The 27,434-nt window shown below is 37.1% G+C and overlaps 1 protein-coding gene across 2 annotated transcripts in view; it reads right to left on the bottom strand.

Annotated features, from left to right (window-relative positions):
- Positions 1-27,434, bottom strand: part of PLCb1 (phospholipase C beta 1) — a 116,392-nt gene that overhangs the window by 44,032 nt on the left and 44,926 nt on the right. For both annotated transcript variants that reach the window (NM_001171921.1, XM_038014249.2), the window contains exon 4: positions 14,162-14,295. In NM_001171921.1, the coding sequence (NP_001165392.1) occupies positions 14,162-14,295 (134 nt within the window). The remainder of the gene's footprint in view (positions 1-14,161; positions 14,296-27,434) is intronic.

Raw genomic sequence — 27,434 nt, 5'->3', positions numbered from 1 at the left:
GCCGTATGCTCGTCTGCCTACAAAGGCAATAAAAAAAAAAAAAACAAAGGGGTCCTTCTTCGCAGTGAACGCGCAAACTTGTGTCTTTATCGGGTTGTATTGTTGTGTTGTTGTATTGTTCTTTTTAAATAGGTAATAATCTTTATGTAATTCTATTTTTACGGAACGAGAATGCAACCCGAATATGTCAATTTAATTATAATGCAATTTAGTAAATTTATTTTATATAACTTAAAATTTCGACAGGGCTAACAAAGCCCCTTTGATTTTTACATAATAATATTGGGAATTACGAAGTAGCGTGTCGTATTATCTTCAGGATTTAATTCGATTTTCAGGATCCATACGAATTTGATACTCAGTACACAGTATCGACCTACCATTACATACACATTTCTATCGATAATCTGTACCTGTACTGTAAAAACTGAGACTTAAGAACTCATGTCCCAAGGTGGGTAGCGGCACTTACGTCGTAGGGGTCTCTAAGCTCCGATAACCACTTAACACCAGGTGGACCGTAAACTCGTCCACAAATCTAAGCATAAAAATAAAATAAAACTTCTTGCATGGCCACCACGCATAGCTTGTGTACAATGGGTTCCGTTATCAAAAATCCACTGTGTAATATTACCAGCACGGTCTCTGATCGTCTGATACACGTTGTACGGATGTGTAGGTACACTGCATCAAAGGAGATCGAGACAAAGCTACGTTCGACGTCAATATGTCAACTCATCTCCGGACTCGTGCCGGAACGTTTCGCAATATGAACAGAAAAGAAAACATTCAATCTGCGGTTATATTTAGATACACAATGAGGCGTTCTGTCGAAATCTATACTAATACTATACTATACTAATCTATACTAATATTATAAAGAGGAAAGATTTGTTTGTTTGTTTGTTTCGAATAGGCTCCGAAACTACTGGACCGATTTGAAAAATTCTTTTTCCATTAGAAGCCGACATTGTCCCTGATAAACATAGGCTACTTTTTTTTATTTTATTTTTTATTTTTTTGGTTTCATGTGTGTTTTAATGTTTCCGAAGCGAAGCGAGGGCGGGTCGCTAGTAATATATAAATCTACAGTAGTTTTTACGGATGTTCCGTTATAACTACTGAACCATGCATCCGATTGACTTGAAACTTGATATCCATGTAGACAATGTACTTAATGAATGGGCTAATATTTATATGAGTGTTGGACAGGTTGGACTCCTTAATAATAATGACAATAAATAATAATGTTGATTTTAAATGCCCAGCGAAGCAAGCGAGTACGGCTAGTCATTTATATTTATGAATTTCAGTCAATATTTTACGTTACAATAAAATTAAAATCGAAAAACATTTTGATGCGACCGATCCGATCTATCATAGATTTCCACTACGAAAACTCATTTTAGTGAAAGGTTTCGCCATGAAAAAATCCCTTGACAGAATTTGGATGCATGCTTGAGTTTTGTTGTCGTTGTCTCATGTTAATAATATTTTGTTGTAAACTAAATGTGTACACGTCTAGAACACCCGAAGAGTTTATCTATCAAATACTAAACTACCACCACCAGTCCACAGTTTTAATCAGTCAGATAATGTTTAAAAATATATATATATATCTAGTGTCATACATGTATATTTCGGTATACTTTTTTGTATTTATTGCTTAGATGGTTGGACGAGCTCACGGCCCACCTGGTATTAAGTGGTTACCGGAGCCCATAGACATCTACAACGTAAATACCGCCACCTACCTTGAGACGTGAGTTGTAAGCTCTCACATTTAACAGTACAACGGCTGCCCCGCCCTTCAAACCGGAACGCATTACTGCTTCACGCCAGAAATAGGCAGGGTGGTGGTACCTCTACCTACTCGTGCGGACTCAAAAGTGCGTACAGCAGTTGATTCTGGGTACTTTTTGATTCTCTATGTAATTAAATTCTGACATATCACAAAAATAACAGAAAAATGTTGTTGTTTTTTTCATGATATTATCCCGATCCATTAAGTTCCATTAATGAAAACACATTGTAATGTCAATCTCTTGTTATTATCTCTTAGCGTCTTTACAATAAACACACGCCTTCGCTATACGGACTCATTGTGTTTAAACCTATTGCAAAACCGGCATTCTCGTAAAGACGACCTTCGAACAAGAATTATTTATACTGTGTTTTAGGAGGAAGCGTAAAAACTTACATTAGGCGTGCATCCGTCAGAGTTACCTACTTATTTTTTTGCATTACATTTATTGTTATCTGTTTATTTGTATTTGCATTATATTAGGTATTTGCTGTGAGGACCGGAGGTCGAAGTCGGCGAATGAGGTCAAAGCTTCGATTGCAGTGGCGTAGCATATTGTCACGCCGGTAAGCGCAACGCCATCTATCGTCGAATAGCAGAAACAAATATCAAAATAACTAGTAAAATCGAGAACGCTCGAGAAGTACAACGCCATCTATTGTGAAATAGCGGAATTACATATAGAAACTACTGTACTTGTCAGTAATATTCTCGATAATTTTAGGGATGTCGTATCGAGTATAAAAGCTTTGCAGAGATGACACGAAGACAGCTAGTAATCGGATCTACTCGAAACGAAACAGCGAACGGATCGCCTGAAGCGAAGCGAAAGAAGTGAATTACTTAAAAGCGTTCTGTGAGTGTTCGAACTTTAAAATAGAGTCTTAATTTGTGCTTCGGTAGATTTTTTATTTATCCTGAACCCCAGAGCGTAACAATATTTCTCGAAGCAACCTTTCTCAGTCAGCACCTGCATCGCATAGCTTGAAAGGTCCACAGACCGGCGAGCCGCCTGGACGATGCCCTTACTACGGAAATTGAATGGTAGGGGATCTGATTTTATTATGTTATCCAAACATTCTCGTTACTGCTTTATGGGATTTCAATCACAATATAACAACGAGCGGTTTTATTACTATTGACGAACAGCCGTGCTCACAATTTGCAACAATTTTTTTGCTTAGTTGGGTGGACGATCTCACAGCCCACCTGGTGTTAAGTGGTTACTACCACCTCCTGTAATACAAATCTACAATTTCCAATTCGCTGGTAGCTTAACAGACTATTCCAGATTCTCGCAGGGATAGACCTGAGAGAATTTGCTAAAACTAGCCCTAGCAAGAGCAGTACTTCAAAGAATCTACCACCGGATCGGAATCGTGACCCGCTGAGAAGATGCGGCGAGAAACACATTGTTTTAAGGTATTAAACTGAAGCCCATAGCGCAACGTACATTTATTTGATTAAATCTAAAATGTCCAGATGCGCATTTCGAAGCGCAAAATAAAAAACACCGATATTAAAGCACAATCTAAAATAATCTTGAAACTGTGCTCACTTAATAATGTCATAAATCATAGATACAGTAAAACGTTTACGCGCACAATAATACTAAAGCCGGAGAGATCAATCATAAAACTCGAACGGTGCACTAAAATATTTGTTCAATAGAACGAATGAAAAAATACAATAAAGATCAAAGAGGAACAACTTTATGATGAGTTATGAAGCGTGCTTAGCTTAATATTATTATGTTTCCTCTTATAAATAAGGCGCATATTGTACTTATATTTATTTTACTCGTCCGGCAAGTTTGCGGGGCCCTTCGGAAGACATTTATCTACCGGAAATATTCATCCTGTTCTAGCGTTTCGCATTAAATATAGGAAAACTTTTGTGAAAGACACGTCGCATTGTATGCGAGCGAACAAGCTCACGGTCCATTTGATGTAAAGTGGTTACCGTAGCCATTACATGAATTCCACCCCGCAGCTTAAGACATGAGTCTAAGTCTGAATTGTAGAAGATAACGACTGTCCCGCCTGTATAAGCTAGAACGAATGACTACTTCGCGGCAGAATTAGGGTTTATTACAATATGTTATTCCTACATCGTGGAAGTTATTGTGATATACATCGTGAACATAATGCAAAGTAACTGTACTGAGACCTTAGAACTCATATCTCGAGGTGGGGGGCGGCATTTACGTTATAGATGTCTAAGGGCTCCGGTAACCACTTAACACAAGGTGGGATGTGAGCTTATCCACCCATATATGCAATAAAAAAAAATAAAAAAAAATATCGTCAAAAAAAATTGGTACCTGCCTGCGAGATTTGAACACTGACATAATCGCATCGTTCGAAACCGGGCGTCTTATCTTTTAGGCCGCTACTTCAAAACATTATGCAATTTGTTTTTTTTTTTTTATATCTACACATAAGATAACGAGAGTCCTTAATATTTTAAGGAAAATTTACTTGCCTTGGGCCAAAGAAAGAAAAAACAAAAAAATGTATTTTAAAAAGTAACAATTATCATTTTTCATTTGGTCTGCCACATGCTTCCTGAGTCAATAAAGAACAAATCTGTAGGAATTCCATTACGGAGTGCTTAATTTCGAATCTTATAATAAATACTCTACTAAATTCAATTCAAACTCGTGAAACTATTTACGAAGTCAATAAAATCCAATCGATCCGAATGTAAAGATTACTTTCCCACTCGATTTTATGACAGTAACGAGACGTGCTTCGCGGCTTCACTCATATTAAATCTGTTAATCAAAAAGTATGAAACACGCTGCATTTTCCGGGGATAGAATCGCCTGTCACTCTCTAGCCCATTACAGTCCTATAGCAATGGTTACCAAGGCAACTTTTACTATGCACACGCGTTGCTATTAAGTTTTTTTTTATTGCTTATATGGGTGGATGAGCTCACAGCCCACCTGGTGTTAAGTGGTTACTGGAGCCCATAGACATCTACTACGTAAATGCGCCACCCACCTTGAGATATAAGTTCCCCCAGCTGCCCCACCCTTCAAACCGAAACGCATTACTGCTTCACGGCAGAAACAAGCGGGGTAGTGGTACCTACCCGTGCGGACTCACAAGAGGTCCTACCACCGGTAATTACGCAAATTATAATTTAGCGGGTTCGATTTTTTTTATTACACGGTGTTATTCCTTCACCGTTGAAGTCAATCGTGAACATTTGTTGAGTACGTATTTCATTAGAAAAATTGGTACCCGCCTGGGATTCGAACACCGATGCATCGCTTCAACACGAATGCACCGGACGTCTTATCCTTTAGGCCACGACGACTTCAAACGTAGGCGAGAAAATCTTGTAAAAGTGATGGTACTGACAAATTGGAAGGAAAAAGAGCGCGAGAGTGCAATCCGATGCTTTTGGTCTGACCAAATGCGCACTACCCTTGATGCCACCGTCTACGATGCTCTCAGAGAAGCCGAAGAAAGGATGTGATGGCATAACATCGTGAGGACGAATGTCATGGATGGAGGCCACGACCCTTAAAGATTACAACTGGAGGAGGGAGCGACGATAGGTGAAAAATCCATTCTGGAACGCCTACATCGCAGGAATTTCTGTGTTAAATTCAATCTATCGTCCGAATACATATTGTTTCGAATTCTTGAGACGATTGAGCGGAATTTCAATTTTACATATATAGATGTTTATTATTAACACAGATGTTCAGTACGAAAACTTTAAACAATTAGCAGAGAAGCACAACAGTAGCAAAACACGAACTAATATAATTTTGAACTTACATTATTAACATTCAGATTTACGATATCGGATAATGGATACAAACATGAGTTAACACGGGATCGTGTTTTCACTGTTTTGTTCTGAAACGACTTAGTTAAATCGATATTAATATATACACTGCGTTGATAATTCTGCCTTGTTTTGGCATTATTATTATTATTGGTATTTATGGCGAAATCGACATTGTTTACACAATCACAGAACGAACAATTTCACAAGTTCCCGCCAATGGTTTTTTTTTAATTGCTTAGATGAGTGGACGAGCTCACAGCCCACCTGGTGTTAAGTGGTTACTGGAGCCCATAGACATTCACAACGTAAATGCGCCACCCACCTTGAGATACAAGTTCTAAGGTCTCAAGTATAGTTAGTTACAACGGCTGCCCCACCCTTCAAACCGAAACGCATTACTGCTTCACGGCAGAAATAGGCGGGGTGGTGGTACCTACCCGTGCGGACTCACAAGAGGTCCTACCACCAGTAATAAGAAATGAAAAGAATTAAGTTATAAAAGATAATTTGATACGAACAATAACTACTGAGGGTCTGGTACCGAAAAACAGGAGTCCGATAATGTAGAAGACAAAACTACAGAAATAGGCTCCTACGGACTCACAAGAGGTCCTGCCACCAGTAATTACGCAAATTATAATTTTGCGGGTTTGATTTTTATTACACGATGTTATTCCTTCACCGTGGAAGTCAATCGTGAACATTTGTCGAGTACGTATTTCATTAGAAAAACTGGTACCCGCCTGAGATTCGAACACCGGTGCATCGCTCAACAAGAGTGCATCGGACGTCTTATCCGTTAGGCCAGGACGACTTTCTGCGTACATCAAAACAGCGATAAATAGTAATAAAACAATTTTAATTTAAGCTGAGTCCGTGGAGAACGTTTCAAGTGTTTTAATAAGTTATGGGCCATATCTCGATTCATCACTTGACTGTTTCAAGTAGATAAATTGTGTACGTCGTTTCATGGACGAATTATGTTGCTACCTAGTATTTTAGCTAAAAAACTTGTTGATACAAGAAGGGACGTTCCGACATTGATTTTATAATATGTTTTCGGATCGATTCAAGGCCCAGGTCGTCTTGTTAGTCGACGTTCCTTACGAACCATGAAGCAATAGCAGGTTTGACCAATAGTTATTCACCAAAGGTAATGACAAAAGTATATTCGGATATTAAGATAACTGCAGATGACATTGTGAGGTTTTGATGATGTTGAGGGTTTATTGTGCGTTCTCCTCTAGAAACCTCATCAGAGTGGTCAATAAAACACTGAGTATAATTATATGTTTATTCGCGTCAGCGACCGCGGTGGATCGCTGCACTTTAACCACTGACTGACTCGTATGCTGCTCATTACTGTATGCACAATAACTGCATAGTAAGCGAAGCGGGGCAGGGTATCATTCCCCTACAACATAAGAGACAAAATTACTCGGCATGGAGGTTGCCGGAGATTTTGAAGGTGATTGCACGGTATAGTAGCGAGAACTAAGTAAATATTCTTCTAGCTACAATCATCCGTCAGAGGTCAAAGAAACCAATGAAGAGTCAGCATCTGGATTCCCAATAAAGAGACACTACGAGAATCTGGTGAAACAAAGTAGCGATTCAGTGGAAGAATTGTCTCAAAATTTCCAGTAGCTCCTGAATGGTCTTCAGATTATTCAGTCTATGTTGGGGCCAAGTTAAGCAGTTATGAAAATTCGGAAACAATATGTCCCAGAGCATACACACGTAAAACCCCACTAACTTCACGCAAAAACATGAAAATCGTGTCCTAAATGTGCCCTAATATTTACTGGTGGTAGGACCTGTTGTGAGTCCGCGCGGGTGGGTACCACCACCCTGCCTATTTCTGCCGTGAAGGAGTAATGTGTTTCGGTTTGAAGGGTGGGGCAGCCGTTGTAACTATACTTGAGACCTTAGAACTTATATCTCAAGGTGGGTGGCGCACTTGCGTGATGTCTATGTGCTCCAGTAACCACTTAACACCAGGTGGGCTGTAAGCTCGTCCACCCATCTAAGCATTAAAAAATAAATTTTAAAAAGCCGGAAAAATAAATATGGTATCAATGTCGAAACGTACCACTTAACAACTCCAACAATAAAGTATATTCATTAAAAAACTTCGACTACACACGCACATTACTGAGGACGGCCGCATGACCATTTGAACAATAAAAATTCTAAGAATATGCTTATTATATAATAATTTGTGTTGTTAATCACACGAGAAATATATGGTCATGAACACGATCCAATTCGGGACGTACATACCGTGTTTGTTATTGTATGTTTGATACGCGAAGAATCCGCCCTATATGAACCTAATAGTTTCTGGTATTATGTAATAGTAATTTTCAAACACCAAAAGCATATAATATAGCAAAAGTTCTACAGAATGAATTATGATTGTGGTTTATGTTTGCTCGTAGGTACATGTATCACTATGACGTTAACATCAGTAGACGTACCATACTCCGTTTGAAGGATGGGGCAGCCGTTGTAACTATGCTTGAGACCTTAGAACTTATATCTCAAGTTGGGTGGCGCATTTACGACGTAGATGTCTATCGGCTCCAGTAAACGCCTAACACCAGGTGGGCTATGAGCTCGTCCACTCATCTAAGCAATAAAAAAAAAGAATAAAGACGTACCAAAATAAATCTCATACTATAAATCGCAAGATTTCGAAAAAGCATTACTTTATTTAAATAACTAAACACATTTTAATTTTTAATTTACTTATTTTAATAATAATAATTTCAACTTTAGATGTAATACAAACGTGTGCTTCCTAATATCCGACCACGTTTCAACAAAGTCAAATTCCGTGGCCTTGGTTCAACAACTGTTTCAAACTATTACAGGCCTCCCTCATATAACACGGTACTTGTAAAACACGGTTGCGATATTACACGATACAAGAATTGAGAGTAATTGTAACACGTTGAATGCCAAATGAAAAATCGAGTATTTTCATTCAGGCCACGGTGCTCACTGGTGAGCCTTTACTGAAACATTCGGGTCCTGAGTGTCACCCGTGATTTGTGTGAGGGTTCCAACGTAGACGCTTCCTACAAGCCACAGATTGCAGCTATCAAACAAAACGTGTACCTATAGAAGTGAACCCTTTAGCCTTTTAGCCGAACCGAATGCCTTGGTTTTAAAATCTAATAGAAAGTTGTAGTTTTTGTCAAAATTATATATAGCCTTTTAAAATATCTTAAATGACGGTATAAGGCGCTAATTTTTATGTCACGTGCAAATAATCGCATTATATAAATTTTAGAACGAAAAGCTCAAGTTGATAAAAATTACTGATTCCCTGATTTTGGCTTGGCCTGAATGGTATTATATATCGACGCTTGAAAGGCAGGCAGACGTGACTAAGCGACAATGCGTGAACTTTACAGTAGACCAATTTAAAGTTGAAATACCTGAAAACAAAATTTATTTTAACGAATCTAGCTGTAGTAGAATCTAGCTAGTAGCTGTAGGATTGAAATGATTTTAATAGGCCTAGAAATATATATTTTTTGCGCATCGAATATGTTTATTGCCTATCATTTATGTACAAAGTAGTTATTGTCGCTTAGTCACGTTTGCCTTTCAAGCGTCGATATGTATTGACCACCCAGTATAGTACGCTAGTGTATACTTGTAACAAGTAACGTATATAACGCGATTCCAAAAAATCGAATATGCATTGGAAATTCGAATTTTTCTTGGAAAATGCGTTCAATACGGAAAACCCCGGTACTTAAGTATTAACGCCGCCGCAGTGCAGAAGCCGGCTTTTAAATTTTAAATACCTCTAGTACCATTTAACAATAATAAAATTCCTCGTGATCTATTCTCACTATATGAATATCAGGAAATTACCCAAAACCAAATCAGACAATCCGACTTTTCACGTGATCTTGTCTTCTCTACCCCTAGAGTGTATATACAAAAGCGGAGGCGCAGAGGGAGATAAGTCTACGACGGGAGGGATCCTGGCTGAGCCTTTGCTCCCCCACGTATCCTGGTGAAACTGGAAAGGCCTCTGTAATCTCTCATTCATAAAAATAAAAAAAGTCTACGCCCGCTCTGACGAAGCTGCGGAACCAAACATGAGTGACCGTGCTTCGGCACGCATAGGCGGAAGGGCAGCTCTTCACGTTGCGCCGGAGATAAATCGGAGTTAAGGAAGAAAAATCAAACTGGGGGGGAGAGAGAAGCTTCCCTCCCAGTTTGACTAAATAGCGCTATTCTAACCTACAATCATTAACCATGCGGCATTTAAAAACAGCCTGCTGCGCTCTTGTAGCGTTAATACGCCGTAAGTACCGAAATCCTCAATTTTATTGCAAAAACCTCTCATTTCATTTCAAGAAGTGACAGTATGCGTTTTGTTCTTTGCAAATTCAATTGATAAAGTTTCTGCTTTGGTTTGTTTTTGACATTTTGGAAAGTAAAATGACAAAAAGTAAATAGTTTATATACGCGTTTAAAGTACTATAAGTGTATAGTAATTTCAATTTGAGGTATGTTAAAAATTTAGTTATAACGTTTAGGGTAAATCTAATTATGGAACTTAAGTTCAGATCTTGTCTGATCAAGAAGCAAAAATTTAATAGAAACTTTATTTCACTCGAAAAAAATATTGGAATTTTAGATGGAAGCCGCGATGCAAAGCCAACATCGATTTCATAATCATTAAATTTAAACGAAGCTAGTAGGTACGTATCACAAAATTTTACAACTTAAGACGTGGGTTTCGATACAACACGGTATACCTTGTTTCGTATAACACAATTTCGATGTAGGAGAGTACTAATTAATCGTGTTGTACGAGAGACGCCTACCTATAAGTATTTTATGTCGCGGTTTTTGAACTACTTCAAAGAATAGGGAGTTTCTCTTTTAGGTTGTATTTTGTTTGTTTGTTAACTCAAAACTCAGTCATTTACAATTCAAGTGGGTAGAGTATTTTTTTTGTTTGCATATATAGACTTCAGATTGGTCACCTAGAAATTTCACAAAAATCCGTTCGATAGTTTGGTTTTTTAAGTCAAAATATCTGGAAGTATTCAGAACGTCGGAAATAATTTAATGACAATAATTAATAAATAAATATTTACTAACAATCACGCCCCCCAATCCCCAATCCGGTTGGTCACCGTGGGGTTAGAGACCACCACCCCCCAAATCCACTTTTAAATAAAAATAAAAGAAACAAAAAGGTATTTATATCAACATTGAATACAAGAACATTAAAAACGCAAGACCGATTAAACGAACTAGACAATGCACTCAAACAAATCAATTGGGACATTATAGGCCTGTCTGAAGTTAGAAGATCAAATGAACAAATACAGGAATATGACAACTACATTTTGTACTACAAGAACGAAATTCCCGGACTGTATGGAGTTGGATTTTTGGTAAAAAAATATCTCAAAGAAAATATCCTGGAGTTTATTGGAATTACAGACAGAATATCAGTACTAAATGTGAAACTGCCACATCATAAAAATAAATTAAATATTTCAATAGTTCAGGTTTATGCTCCGACAGAAAACGCAGAAGAACAAACAAAAGATTTATTCTATGAGAGCTTAAGACAAACTATGGAAACAATACATAATACAGTTATTATTATTGGTGATTTTAATTCCCAAATAGGAAAACGAGAAAGTAATGAAAATAACTGCTTGGGACCTTACACGTATGGTAAAAGGAACAAAAACGGCCACAGATTAATGGATTTCGTTCAAGAATTCAACTTAAATGTCATGAATAGCTATTTCAACAAAAAGCCGAACAAAAAATGGACGCGGATTTCACCCCTCGGAAATATTAGAAATGAAATTGAATACATTATAACGAATAAACCTAAATTCTTTATTAATATAGAAATTATAAACAGACTTGATTTCAACACAGACCACCGAATGGTACGCGGAACGATAACCGCGAGTCTCAAAAATCAACCACGGAAACATTTAAAAAGCAGGCCACAAGAGAAGATGATATTTCCTAACACCATACTAAACACATTAAAAGTCATTTTACATGAAAAATTTCAACAGACCCCTACTATACAAGGAAAATACAATATATTAGAAAAATAACTCAAAAATATGGAATTCCATGCACAAAAACCTAAAAATGAAAAAGACAAAATTGGAACTGAAGCTAGAGGTCTAATTATAGAAAGGCACAATTTGAGACAGCAGAAACCCACAAACAGGAAAGCAATATCTAATCTAAGCAAAAGAATCAATGAATCTATTAGAAAACATAGACACAAAATAAGAGAAGAACGAATTATATTTCATGTGGAATCCACGGGAAGTATGAAAAGTGTGTGGAAGGAAATTCAGGATTATACCAACTGGATACCAGGAATGACAAAACAAAAAGATCAAAAATATAAAACAAAAAGACCCGAAATACTGGAAATAGCAACCGAATTTTATCAAGATCTGTATGACGATGAAATCCTACCAACACTCGATAAATATCTTGATAACAAAGACGAAGGAGGGGACATCCCACCAATCATGGAAAACGAAATAGTTAAAGCCATTGAATCACAAAAAACTAAAAAAGCACCTGGTGAAGATGGTATCTCAAAAGAATTATTACAAGGCTCCTTAGATGGCATAACTAGTGGATTACATACTATATATAACAAAATCCTCAGTCAAGAAATAATACCAATACAATGGGCAAAATCTACAATAATTCTGTTTCACAAGAAAGGTAAAAAAGACGACATCAACAACTGTAGACCCATTAGTCTCATGTCTAATCTTTACAAGGTGTTCTCAAAGATTATACTGGAACGAATTACTAAAACTTTGGACGAGCACCAACCTAAAGAACAGGCGGGTTTCCGCTCTGGTTTTTCGACTGTTGACCATATATATACTATAAGACAAATTATGGAGAAATACAAAGAATATAACCTACCTTACTACTTAGCATTAGTTGATTATCACAAAGCATTCGATACTCTTGAAACACGAAAGGATCTGGGAGGCACTGGAAAGCCAAGGAGTAAACAAAAAGTATATCCGGCTTATAATGCAAATTTATAAAAATATGTCCGGAAAAATAAAAACCAAAAGATTAGGACAACCATTTTACATCAAGAGAGGTGTAAGACAGGGTGACCCTTTATCACCAAAACTATTTTCTGCGATGCTCGAGCATGTTTATCGACAGCTAGATTGGGAAACATATGGCATAAGTATAAACGGCAACTTGCTGAGCCATCTACGATTTGCGGACGATCTTATAATTATTTCAAATAAATCAAAACAACTACAGATTATGCTCAGTCAATTAACACACGAAAGTAAGAAAGTGGGACTACAAATCAATTTAACTAAAACCAAACTGATGACAAATCATTTAAAAATACCCATACACATCAACAACAATTCCATTGAATATGTAGACGAATATACATACCTTGGCCAGGTCATATCTCCTAACAGCGACATGTCTAAAGAAATTCAAAACAGAGTGACTGTAGCTTGGAAGCGATACTGGTCTCTTAAAGTCATAACAAAAAACGGGTCTATTCCACTACCACTCAAAAGCAAAGTATTTAATACAAATATACTTCCGACTATGACGTATGGGTGTCAGACCTGGGCTTTAACTCAGAAGAACATCAAAAAACTGCAGACATGCCAACATAGTATGGAGAGAAGCATGCTACATGCTAAAAGAAAGGATAAAATAAAATTAAAAGATATTCGTATGAAAACAAAAGTAACGGATGTATCATACACAATTAAAAAATTAAAGTGGAAATGGATAGGTCATTTAATAAGAAGCAAAACAGAAAAATGGGCTAAATTAGTAACTGAATGGTACCCTCGAGAGGGGAAAAGATTAAAAGGACGACCGTTCCAAAGGTGGGTAGACGATATAAAAGCTGTTGCAAGCTCTACGTGGAAGAGGAAATGCCACGACCGGAACTTATGGCAGGATTTGGGGGAGGCCTATGCGAAAGCAAAACAATCTTAGCCGATGTCAAATGAAAAGAAAAATGTACCTAAATATGAATTAAGGTTGTTAATAAAGGCTTCTTTATCTTTATCTTTATCTTTAACAATCACGCCACGTTAACTGGTCCCGTGATAAGTTCGTAAAGAACTTGTGTTAGAGGTACCAGATAACGGAAATAAATGTAAGATTTTTACTATACACATACATATGTTTAATATACATCCATAACCCTGGAAAAGACATTTATATTTATCATACAAATATCTTCCCTTGGCGGGATTGGAACCCGCGACCCCCCCCCCCGTGTAGTGATCATGTCACTTACCACTACACCAGACGGCCGTATAATAAACGTGAGATTAACCCATAATACTTATCAACGAAATTAATTTCACGACCACCTTCCGTGAATAGTTAGCCGATGTTTATATGACATATAACGATCTGCCAAGTTCTCTAAAGTCTCCATGCTGCAGCACAATGTTCAATTATCTGCCAACGTTAGCTTTTAATAACTATAATACTCACTTCTTGACGAGAATTTTCCCCGATTTGTCAGCCTTTAACGTTATCTTCGTGTGCAATTTCTCTAGAAACTTCACCGTTGGATTGTTGAACTGGTTCAAGTTGTAAGCCAACGCAAACAACTCTTCGGTCCATAACTGGGGACAAAACGAAAATTTATTAGTTTTTCTTTTTTAGTGTAGTACACCGGACGATCTCAGTGCCCACCTGATGATATTATCTATAATATATAAATATTTAATATTATAATTGCCTTTACTCTCGGGACATAAGATGAAAGATTATATTGCATTACTAGCTGACCCGGCAGACTTTGTAGTGCCTCAACTGAGAAATAAAAGACCTAAACATTTGTATAAAATAAACTTAAAACAAACAAAAGGAATCCGTCCGACAACATCAAAGGAAAAACAAAATAGTTATTTTTATTTAATTCCGAATATTTTCATATTTATCTACCTTTTAAACCATCTCTGGACTTCCACAAATAATTCAAGATCAAAATTAGCCAAATCGGTCCAGCCGCTCTCGAGTTTTAGCGAGACTAACGAACAGCAATTCATTTCTATATGTATAGATGAAGATGATTGTATTTTAATAGTAAAATCTATCATTCCCGATTTTACGATAACGGCAAAAGGCACATGCTTTAGTCGCGTACCCGAATGCCCATAAATGAGAGTTTACAGAAATAACATAACAACAGTGTCCGTTTCAAAATGAAACGAAGCCCAGATATAATTATAATAAACCTTGACTTTTAGATAACAAAAGGATCTCGGTATGAACTGTGCGCTATATTTAAAAACGTTATACGAGCCAACAAACACATTGAAAGTAATACTAATTCTCTTGGCATTCTTTATTTACTGAGTAGAGAGTATTAATACACTATTTAAGAACGAAGACAATTTATTTTTATTTTTTGCATGCCCTATAATTGAACTTTATAACGGCGATTTTATAAAATGAACTTACAATTTTATAAAATGAACTTACAATTTTATAAAATGAACTTACAATTTTATAAAATGAACTTACAATTTTATAAAATGAACTTACTACAAGTAATTTACAAACGGTATCAAATAAACAAATCTTTTAATGATTTTGAGGGCTTTCTGGATGTGAAATCAGTTGGAAATAATTTTTATTACCTGACTATTTGAAGACCTTAAAACTTATAATATATCTCAAGGTGGGTACAGCATTTACGTTGCAGATGTCTATGGGCTCCAGTAACCACCAGGTGGGCTGTGAGCTCGTCCACTCATCTAACAATTAAAAAATAATAAAACATACACACATTGATGCATTTCACGCGTGAGCGTGTATTGCATAATAAAAAACTATTAAAAATCGAGAGAGCTCGACATTCATTCGTCGTCAAATAATGTCAACGCGTTCATTTGAATTCTATTAATACTAGAGGACCCGCAGTAGTCGAAATTCGATTATAATTAATTGGAATTGTAAGAGTTTGTACACTATTATGATTCTATTTTATACTTCTATAATCACAAATTTCGCCAAGACTATACTATAAAAAATATTAACAAAGACAAACAATATTTAATCTATTCTCAATTTCACAACAGACGTCAAGAACAAAAGTTTGACAATAAATAGTATGCATGCGTGTGTGCGTCAAATACATGGTATGTAGTGTTTGTAATGTTTTCTTTATTGATTTAATGTATCTTTTATGCATTATTTTAAAAATATATTAGCATTGTGCACTTCTTCTCTTATTCTCTATAAGTGTGGAAAATTTCATACTGCTCCGTCCGCGCAATTTTCGTAAAAAGGGATACAAAGTTTTTGCTTCACGTATTAATATATAGATATTAATATTTACTACTGTAATTTGGAATGACTCCATTGTCAACTTGGATGTTAAGCGAATACCAGAGCCCAGTCACTAAGCGCATAAAATCCGCCCGAATCTTCGAGATATCAATCAATCTGAGTAACGACTCATTTAACTCCTCAAAGCGAAACGCATAAAATATGCTTCACGTATAAACATACAGGATGCTGTTACATACCCGTGTGCCTACACAGTATGGCTGACTAGTAATTATGCAAATTTATACATTTTGGGTCTTATGTTATTACAAATTACTACAGCGTGGTTTTCGTTCGAAATATATTCTAACCCTAAGTAATCATGGTAGAGTGAACTCACACGGGTCGATACAGTCTCCTAGTTTAGTTCTGCCGTAAATCATTGGACGCTTTCCGTTTTAAAAGTTGGGATATCACCTCGATTATATGGCGACTCTAAAGTTCCACGGTGATTTTCTGTATCTATGGGTTCCAAAAACCTTAAGCCAATAAAAAAATTAACGGCCGTGTGGTGTAGTGGTAAGTGACATGGTCACTATACAAGGGGGTCGCGGGTTCGAATCCCGCCAAGGGAAGATATTTGTATGATAAATAGAATGGTCTTTTCCAGGGTTATGGATGTATATTAAATATATGTATATTATGTATAATAAAACGGGATCAGTTAACGTGGTGTGATTGTTAGTAAAAATATATAAATAAATAAAAACACCTTACCGTACACTAAGTCAAATAAACTAGCGACATAAAATATAATATATATTTTAATGATACGACATGTTTAATTTAAAATTAGTATAGAACATTGTTCAGCTACGAATATGAATACAAGACATTTCATTAAAATTCTGGTTGAAATAAATAATTGCTCGGAATACATCATACAAAATTTGAATTAAAGCTCATATTATGGTATATTTATTACGATTAATTATTTAATAAAATTAAAAATAAACGATTAAGTGTTGTTTAGTATCTATTTGTGGGTCTGTCTGTCTGTATTTAATTCTTACGTCTGTGGGTATTAAATTCTTACTTACTTCCGAGAAAGCTTAATAATCTTCCGGTTTAAACGTTAGGAATTCGATAACCATACAATTGACCCGCCTTGTGTAATGTTTACACAAACAAATAAAATAGGTGAAGGATGTATATAAATACCAATGTTTGTCGAATAAACAATTGAATTTGTCTAACGAAACCGCGTACCTAACTATGCCTTATAACTCTGAGGCATAAGTTTTTGGTGGTCGGTATGAGTAAGAGATATAGTACACACGTTTGTGTAGTACTCGCATGAAGCATCTACATACATATTTACGCTATTGCCGACTACTATTTGGGTAGATAAAAATATATGATTTAGTATGGATATTTAAGTAACCCTCAAATGTGGTACAAATTATTGTCACAGTAGTCGTCGATTCGCTGTATCACGCCCGCGAACGTATACTTATTTGGAAATCTGTTTATTCTATTTGAGTACATTTACAGCGATTCTAACGCAAGCCTACTATGGTAAATACCGAGGCGGTATATCAATTTGAAAAGGTTGTTTCATTAAAAAATACATGGTAGGCGGAGTGAGGGGTGTTAGGTTTTTTTCGTTACGGAATGTCATGATTCGGTCGCCGCGCTCAGGGCCCGCGATAAAAGCCATGCAATAGCTTAAAAATCGTTGGCTTACGTCACGATCAGGGATAGAAGATCTCATGATTCCGCTATTGTTTGGTAACGAACACAGTACGATAACAACGTCAACATTGCCGTTGTTATTTTTCTAGCTAGTTCTAACACTAGCACCAGCCACAGCGCCACATCTAGAAGTCGTCGTGGCCTAAAGGATAAGACGTCCGGTGCATTCGTAGCTAGCGATGCACCGGTGTTCGAATCCTGCAGGCGTGTACCAATTTTTCTAATGAAATACGTACATGGCAAATGTTCACCTTTGGCTTCCACGGTGAAGGAATAACATCGTGTAATAAAAATGAAACCCGCAAAATTATAATTTGCGTAATTACTGGTGGTAGGACCTCCTGTGAGTCCGTAGGGGCCTATTTCTGCCGTGAAGCAGTAATGCGTTTCGGCTTCAGGGGTGGGGCAGCCATTGTAACTATACTGAGACCTTACAACTTATATCTCAAGATGGGTGGCACATTTACGTTATAGATGTATATGGGCTCCAGTAACCCCTTAACACCAGGTGGGCTGTAAGCTCATCCACCCATCTAAGCATCGTATACACAAAGATCGTACTTGTCGAACTAGTGGAAGAGTTCGACGTCACGCTATATGAAGAACATCAGCCAGCTGAGTTTCTCGCCGATCTTATGAGCCGGTCGCGCGATATTATGGTAAATTGCACAAAAGCAAATGAGGCCTATAAAATCAAAGGCAGCTAAACGCCTTAATGTCGTAAAATGGATTAACAATGGCGCTATCTTGTTTAGTTAGTTGGACACGCTTTAGTGTTTACATGTTATAACAAATGCAGCTGCATCTCTAACAAATTCAGTACAAAATTTTTATTTTTACTCTGTACTAAGTACTAATAAACGAAATTTTATCAGGTAAAATTCAGATTATTAGTAATATTCTCATTTTTTATAAATCTGCTTTAAAATAAAGAATATCTTAGCTATCCGAACAAAGTTATTTCAGCTTCTCAAACCGGGAGTGTTGCTAACACTGGCCCTAACAAGAACAGTACTTCGATGGATCGGGAGTATCCGTAATGATGTGTTTAGGACCGATTTTTGTAGTTTACCTGAATATTTGACAGACTTGGATTTAGCTGCCTTTAATTTTATAGGTCTCAAATTTCCCTGACCATTGTTAGATCGCTCTCCCGTATTGATGTAGCTGGAAAAGTCTCAATGGCCGCCCTAAGCAATCCCTAAAACCCAAAAAATAAAAGAATGGTGATATTTAATTAATCGCGCTAACACAACGAGCTTACTGTGTCCGTAATTCTATTTCCAACGAATATGTATATTTGAGTTTCTTTTCAAAATTTACCACCTCAAATAATTTTCATGTTTCCAAATCCACAATTCTCTGAATTCCAGTAATGAATAAATATAAAGGAATATTATCTTTTTGTTCGTGATATATGCGTTCATGCGTAGTTTATCGGATTCAATTACTGTGACTGTTTTTAGTAGAATTTCAACGAAGGCTTCTGACAACGTACCATCAAACGTGCGACAGATGGCGCTAGTTTTCAATAAGTACCATATTCCATTATGTTCATGTAATAATTGCCAGGGTTTACTAGAGAACATTTTAAAATGAATACTGTGGCGGGTAGCCATCACACAACACAAGATATTATGCAGATGCCTGAATCTTGCTTACGACATTTTCATGTTTTTTGTTTTTTTTTATTGCTTAGATGGGTGGACGAGCTCACAGCACATCTGGTGTTAAATGGTTACTGGAGCCCATAGACATCTACGACGTAAGTGCGCCACCCACCTTGAGATATAAGTTCTAAAGTCTCAGTATAGTTACAACGGCTGCCCCACCCTTCAAACCGAAATGCAATACAGCTTCACGGCAGAAATAGGCGGGGTGGTGGTACCTACCCGTGCGGACTCACAAGAGGTCCTACCACCAGATAAGCTAAGCTTGCACCAAGATAAGCTTGCATACATACAAGTTCCGAACAACAACATTTGGACCGTCGGTCGGTCTATCGAGCGATTTCACCCGCTCGGTGGAAGATCTTCCCTTCGTCGTTATTCCCAAAATACTTACAAACAAAGTCGGTTGAAACAAAACAAAAGATTTCGAGAGGTGTTATTTAAAAAAAGCAATTGTCCAACGTGTTATAATTAAATTACAATACCGAACAGCTGCGCCAATGATATAGTAGTAGCCGACTGTAAATTGTGCACGAATTCCGTTTAAATTCAAGTTTTTTTTTCTTGAATTGGACAGGTTTTTCGATAAATAATTATGCTATGTAGTTAGGCCACTAATTACCCAAATCATATAAGTTCTTACGGGTTTTCTTTTTTACTATCAAATTCTTATGCTTCGTGAAATCGTTGAGAAGAGATTCGTATATAAATAATAATGTGGGTAGTTCTTCTTGGTCTTGGTCGACGATTCCACACAAAGTGTGCTCGTATTGTGATTAGATTTAGCTTACTATTTTACGACGGGTCGCCTGTTTGATGACGTCAACACTCCATAGGAATAGTAGGACCCGGCTTCACAGAGCAGGATAGGAGTGTGCAGTTCTTTTGTGATGTACGGAATAAAAGAGACGGCGTATCTATTTAGGGCTCAAACAGCGAGAACATTTTCCTGTGGAGTCTTCACGCTTCGAATCTCGTTCTATTGTATTCAAGTTTAAGCAGACCGAGCATTGCCAGTGCAACTATAAATATAGATGTTATTTTTTGTGTATTTTTTAGCTTCTAATGTGTATTGTGTGACTAATAAATAAATAAAATAGTAAATATCTATATATAAAGAGTTTAAAACGTGTACTGAAATTTTCATTTTGTGTCTTCTTACAACGAAGACAACAGATAATTAATAAAATTGAATTGAAATTTTCATTTTGTGTCTTCTTACAAACGAAGACGACGGCTAATTAAAATTGTATTAAATCAATACGACTACGACACCAATTATTCAATCGTGCCACAACCATTGATTTGTTCACGTTATATTATGTTTTTAATTGAAAAACATTAAAACCATTTTTTTTATAGTTAGCTGAATAAAAAATTCAGATATTTTTTAAATTATGGTGCCAGTATAGTAAAATTGTTGTATTGCCATCTGTTTTGGATACATACTTGGAGAAATTTTTTTTTATTATAATAAAAGATACGAGATAAGATGAGAAAGATAAGATAAGATGAAGAATGGAAGAAGAACATAATTCTAAATTATGCATTCAAAGGGGAAATTTGAACACACAAGTTGCGCCGGAAAGCTTTACTGAAGCACTTTCAAATTTCGAAGCTTACACGTCTATCAATCTATCTTATGAACGTCACTGTAGTGCGCGGTGTGGCGGGTAGCCATCATACAACACAAGATATTTGACAGATGCCGGAATCTCGCTTACAACATTTTCAAAATAAGCTTGCATATATACATGTATAATAGGTTGGGGAAAAAGTCTTTTCGCATTATAGTATGTATGAACTTGTAATAAAATCTCTTTGGCTATACTATTTGTATCTGGCTGGTTTTGGTATCATTAAAAGTATAAATTTTAAAGAAGATAATTCCAAATTCAAATTAGGAAAATATGTGATTTTTATTTATTTTTCGTACTGTCTGTACTGTTCGGTTTCGTATTGCATTTTTTTAAGAAAATTCACTTTTTTTCTAATATAGTTTATTAAAAAACGTTGTGAAGTTTCTTAAAAAATACGAAGAAACTTTTTCCCCAACGTATTAATAATATGTGATACAATTTCCGAACCACAACATTTGGACCATCTGTCTACCTAGCAATATCACCCGCTCAGTGAAAAATCTTCCCTCCGTCGTTAAACCTCCCACACACGGCATTATAATTGTCAAAATATTAATTACTAGCGACTCGCCCTCGCTTCGCTTCGGAAACATTAAAACACACATGAACCAAAAAAAAAAAATAAAAAAAAAATAAAAAAAAGTAGCCTATGTTCATCAGGGACAATGTCGGCTTCTAATGGAAAAAGAATTTTTCAAATCGGTCCAGTAGTTTCGGAGCCTATTCGAAACAAACAAACAAACAAATCTTTCCTCTTTATAATATTAGTATAGACTAAAAGCGATCAAATACTTTAATTTCCGTGGACAGAACAAGCGTCTTTGTTTCGGTCATCAGTTACAACGAAAACTATGTAGTTTCCGAAACGTTGGAAATAAAATGATAATAATAAACGGGAGATTAAACTGTACAAGTCATTTTAATTATATTCACGATTCGCGAAGACCGTTGAAAAGACTAAAAGACTACGAGCCATTGAAGTTGATATTTGCGAAGAAAATTGACAATACATACTCGTAGAACGTTTACAATGCTAGCTCATGACGATACCAGAGGTGTTATTACATGCCATTGACATTTTACAACACGTAGCTAGCAAACAACACTTGTCAACTCGCTTTTAATTATAATAGTATAAAATTAACAATTAAAACACAGTATTGAAACAACTCGAAAGCGACACGTCTTTTTAACACAATTAGTGTAATGATAATAGTAAATATATATGTATGATATGTATGAATATGTTAGAGGAAGTCTGAAAGTGGCTCCTGTGACAGAGAAGCTGAGAAGTGCGCGTTTGGGATGGTATGGACATGTGATGAGACGAAATGAAAATGAGGTTGGTAAGAGAGTGTTAACTATGAATGTGGAAGGATTTAGAGGAAGAGATAGACCTAAGAAGAAATGGATGGATTGCGTGAAAGACGATATATATAAGAGGGGAGTGAGCGAATAGATAGAGGATTAGATAGAGGAGTATGGAAAACTTGTTGTGCCGACCCCAAGTGACTGGGAAAAGGGTAGGAGAATGGTGACAATAAAATGAATTACGATCTCATACTATAACTGATGTGAGTACGTATTGTATGCCCATATAATTATAAGATACCGTGGATACTACCTGTGGTGGCTTATATTGGATAGGATAGGTTATACCATCCTGCCAGTTTCAGCGAAGTAGTAATACGTTCCAGTTTGAAAGGTGATATAACAATCGTCATACAATAAAACTGGAACTTTCCGTGTCTCAAAGTGGAAATCGGCAAAGTATTGACATTGAGATGTCTATTGGCTCCGTTAACCACTTATCTGGATGAACTATGAGATCGTTCATACGCATACCTGTCAAAAACATTATTCATTCATAAAATCTAAGACAGATTAGCATGATAAAGAGATTGTCTAAACAACTAACAGAAAACTGTAAATACACACAGTAGCTCCGCGTCACTTACAAGCTATGTAATAATTTCGTAACGTCCTATGCCGCGGCGTGTCGAGATAGAACTATGGAAGTTAACGCTACTATTGGGAGCCATACATTCAAAGTAATGAGTATATTATTCGAATGAAAACTTCGTCGTAAACTCACTTTTATTGCACCCAAAAAATGGATACATATATTGTGTTTCTTAACGTTCTATTCTCGTAGGTATGCTGAAAAACACAAATATATTCTACAGTTTACAATTAATTTTTGATTACACGAAATTGTACCAGCGTCCGGTATTTAAAAAACCATGTTTTTTTTTTTATTGCCCTTTTAGGCAGACGAGCATACGGCCCATCTAATGGTGAGTGGTTACCGTCGCCCGTGGACTTCAGGAATGCCAGGGGTAGAGCCAAGCCGCTGCCTATCAAAAAGCCGCTACCTACAATATGGTTCAGTTTGATGGTTTATAGGGTAGATAGCCTTGAGATTTGTGTTCGAAGTCTCAAGTGTGTTGCGTCATCGTTCTCGCCCTTTAAACCAAGTCAAAGTATTATTTCGCGACAGAAATAACCTTTGAAAACCCATGCTTTAAAAAACGTGACAAGAAAAAAAAATACCACACCAGATGCATTCCACACAATCTTCGTAAAACGAAAAATTTTTGCTGGCTCGTTGCTACAAAATTAGTTTAGGTAGCGCATTTACGTTGTAGATGTCTATGGGCTCCAGTAACCCCTTAAGGGGTTAACACCAGGTAGGCTGTGATCTCGTCCACCCATCTAAGCAATAAATAAATAAAAAACTATTTTTAAGAGACCTAAAAGACTAAAACATACATTAACAAACAAAAGAGGGCAAAGTTAGCCAATCCAGGCGCTTAGTAACAGAAATCGACATAATTACTTCAGTGCGCCGCGTGGGGCACCGGTGACGTACATGGCAGGGAAAGGGTTAAAGTTGATCATCCAACCCAAAAAACACACATCAAACACAACAAAAAGACAAAGACACCGAATAAATACGCTCTTTCACGTAACCTATCACCTAAAGATGATCGAAAGATATTTTTGACCTACTTTTTTTTTTCGTACCTAAGTCTTGTGAGGCTATTTCAGCGTAACTTTAACTAATAGGTGAGCTCACGGGGCTCAAGCCTGACGACGTTGCTAACACGAACCCTAGCAAGAGCCGTGCTTCGCAGAATCTACCACCGAATCGGAAACGCGACCCACTGAGAAGATCCGGCGAGAAACTCAGTGGGCTGTATCTGAAAGAGGCCAACGAATTTCACATAATCAACATAATTAGAAAAATAAAATCAAATGGGCAGTTTTATTGCAATATATTCAAATTCAAATCTAACACGATTTGCCTTACATCATCCAAGTAGGTCGAAAACGTAACGCACCTCGATCGAATTGCGTAAATTTATTTAACAAGAGCTTCGCAATTATTCAAAGGTTTCTCTCTTTGAGTCGCAAACTTCGAATAATATGTTCGAGAATTACTTAATCACGACCGAACACCCATAATGCTCTAGGTAAATTTGGGTTGATTTGAACATGGTTGTGTTTGATTGATTATGCTGTGCAATTAATGTCTGAGTTTCTCGCTGTTCTGCTTTTGGAACCTCTGGGTCTGCGGAGGGACTTCGGTTCCCTCTGTATTTTGTACCGTATGTTCCATGGGGAGTGCTCGGAGGAATTATTCGAGATGATACCGGCATCACGTTTTTACCATCGCACCGCCCGCCACCGGAGTAGAGTTCATCCATACTACCTGGAGCCACTGCGGTCATCTACAGTGTGTTTCCAGAGGTTTTTTTTGCCACGTACCATCCAGCTATGGAATGAGCTCCCCTCCACGGTGTTTCCCGAGCGCTATGACATGTCCTTCTTCAAATGAGGCTTGTGGAGAGCATTAAGCGGTAGGCAGCAGCTTGGCTCTGTCCCTATCATTGCTGAAGTCCATGGGCGACGGTAACCACTCACCATCAGGTGGGCCGTATGCTCGTCTGCCTACAAGGGCAATAAGAAAAAAAAAACGTCTCAGTGGGTCGCGTTTCCGATTCGGTGGTAGATTCTGCGAAGCACTGATCTTGCTACAGCTAATGTTAGCAACTTCCTCAGGTTAGAACCCGTGAGCTTACCTAATTCGGTTTCGCTGGCATAACCTTCTAAGTTTACCAGAAAAGGTAGGAAAAAAAACACAATCGCTAGTCATCAACGCTATTTGTGATAACGTTTTGACCACACACACCCACACAAACACAATATTTTTTGTGGTTTTTTTTAGTCAACAGTCGTCATAGCACTTGAGGGTCAGTCTAAATATTAAACGTAATCTTTACCATCAACCTTTCTTTTTACCATCATACCAAGCAACAGTCGAGAAAAAGATAGGTAAAACCTACTTAAAGGGTATATAGATATATATGTACTATACTTTTTTCATTATTTCATAAATCTCAGGAATTTACGAAACGGCCCAAAATAAAAATAGGTTACCATCGATCGTGTTTTTTTTTTAAATTTAAAAATCCTTGGAACCCGGGTTTCGTGTTCAGTTCGTTCCATTTGGTAGCCACATAACGTGGGCCGACCTGTTTTAAACATGTCACTCAAACGGTGTCAAAAACCCATAAACAAAAGCGTACGCGCGACACAAACCTTGACCTTCCGGCCCGTTGTGAGCCTGTGACGTCACAACCTCAAACGCAGTATATCTATCAATCATGAAACAGAGAAGCGACAAGCGAGCCGCAAACAGATAATATCGTCAACAATTATTTTTATTATTACTGGTGGTAAAACAATTATTACTGGTGGTAGGACCTCTTGTGAGTCCGCACGGGTAGGTACCACCACCTTGCCTTATGCCGTGAAGCTGTAATGCGTTTCGGTTTGAAGGGTGGGGCAGCCGTTGTAACTATACTGAGACCTTAGAACTTGTATCTCAAGGTGGGTGGCGCATTTACGTTGTAGATGTCTATGGCTCCAGTAAACACTTAATATCAGGTGGGCTGTGAGCTCGTCGACCCATGTAAACAAAAAACAAAAAAACAGCCAACTCGCAAAATCCATAAAGGAGATATTCAAATACTACATAAATGAGGAACCGTCTATTTTTCTTGATTCGCAAATATGTCCGTTTTGAGTAATGGCACGTTGTTATGATCGCTAGAAAAACTACGTCGCATATATCATCGCTTTTATACAATATTTATCGTGTCGTTTTTGTGTACATTCCGGTAAGCACTTACTGTATGCGGTACCATCATAGAATATGAAGCCGCCAGTTCTCGTTTCACTCGCAAAATAACGCAAACGCGTCTGTCTCCATAAAAACAAACGTACTTAATGACACATTCATTTCCGCCTCCCGAGTTAATGAAGTCTTATCTAGTTTCAGGCGAAATTAAATTTTTGAATAGAAGCATCGTGAATTCACACGCAACGCTTTCTGTTCAAAAACTCAACCGTTTCCTCTTAGGCAGGCGCTGCTACCTCGTCCTATTTTTCAGTCGATACGACAAAATGAAGGAAACTTTTAATCTCCAATACAATTCTGTTACGGAGGATGGGCCGCCCGCTCAACTGAACACGGATATCGGACCGCGTGCAATACATTGAAAAGATATTCGAGGCTTTGTATCGAGAATTTGTGGGAATTCTACGAACATCTACGTGGGTTATATCGTATTTTATTTTTTATTACGATCCTCACGTACCTACAGGTAAAATAATTTCATTTGGCGAATTGTTTCCGAAACGCATTTCCTCTTGTAAATTGGGCGTGAAAGCGACTCCGGTTCGTCCATTTGCTTTAATTAAATTAAAAAAAAACGTGGAGGCACTTTCTTTCTGACTTCTAAGAAATAAAAATGCTTAGAAGAAATACAAGACGTTACTTCTGTACTCTTAAAACATTTCAGATTAATTAGTTCTTCTACCTAACATTATATAATTAAATGAAAACGTTACTGATGTACATTTCGTAATGTAATTATTTATATAAATCTGTACTTTTCATGAGATTAGATTAAACCGTACGAGTATTATATCAACGGATACTTTTACGTCACAGTAAGCAACTAGTGCATGAATTATTGCAAAATCGATAGATTTGAATATCGGACTTTTCAAGCGTATCGATAAAACTTATCTGTATTCAATAACTAAATCATCATCATTGTGGCATAATACTTTTCGGTTTCAGACAAAACACGTCCTGTTAGCCTAGTTCTGCCAACAGGAAGATTGCTTAAACTGAGGCAGGAATAAAGCCTGAGCTGCATGTGTAGGGCTAAGAAAATGTGATCTTGACCTACATTAGTCTACTTACTACTTACATTAGTCTAGTCCGCCGGCAACTCATACCCTGTTAATGTCTACCGTGAAGCAGTAATGCGTTTCGGTTTGAAGGGTGGGGCAGCCGTTGTAACTATAATTGAGACCTTAGAACAACTCGTATCTCAGGATGGATGG

The sequence above is a fragment of the Bombyx mori genome, chromosome 12 (genome assembly GCF_030269925.1).
Source record: "Bombyx mori chromosome 12, ASM3026992v2".
Classification (NCBI taxonomy): domain Eukaryota; kingdom Metazoa; phylum Arthropoda; class Insecta; order Lepidoptera; family Bombycidae; genus Bombyx; species Bombyx mori.
This window is presented reverse-complemented; position numbering and strand designations above follow the sequence as displayed.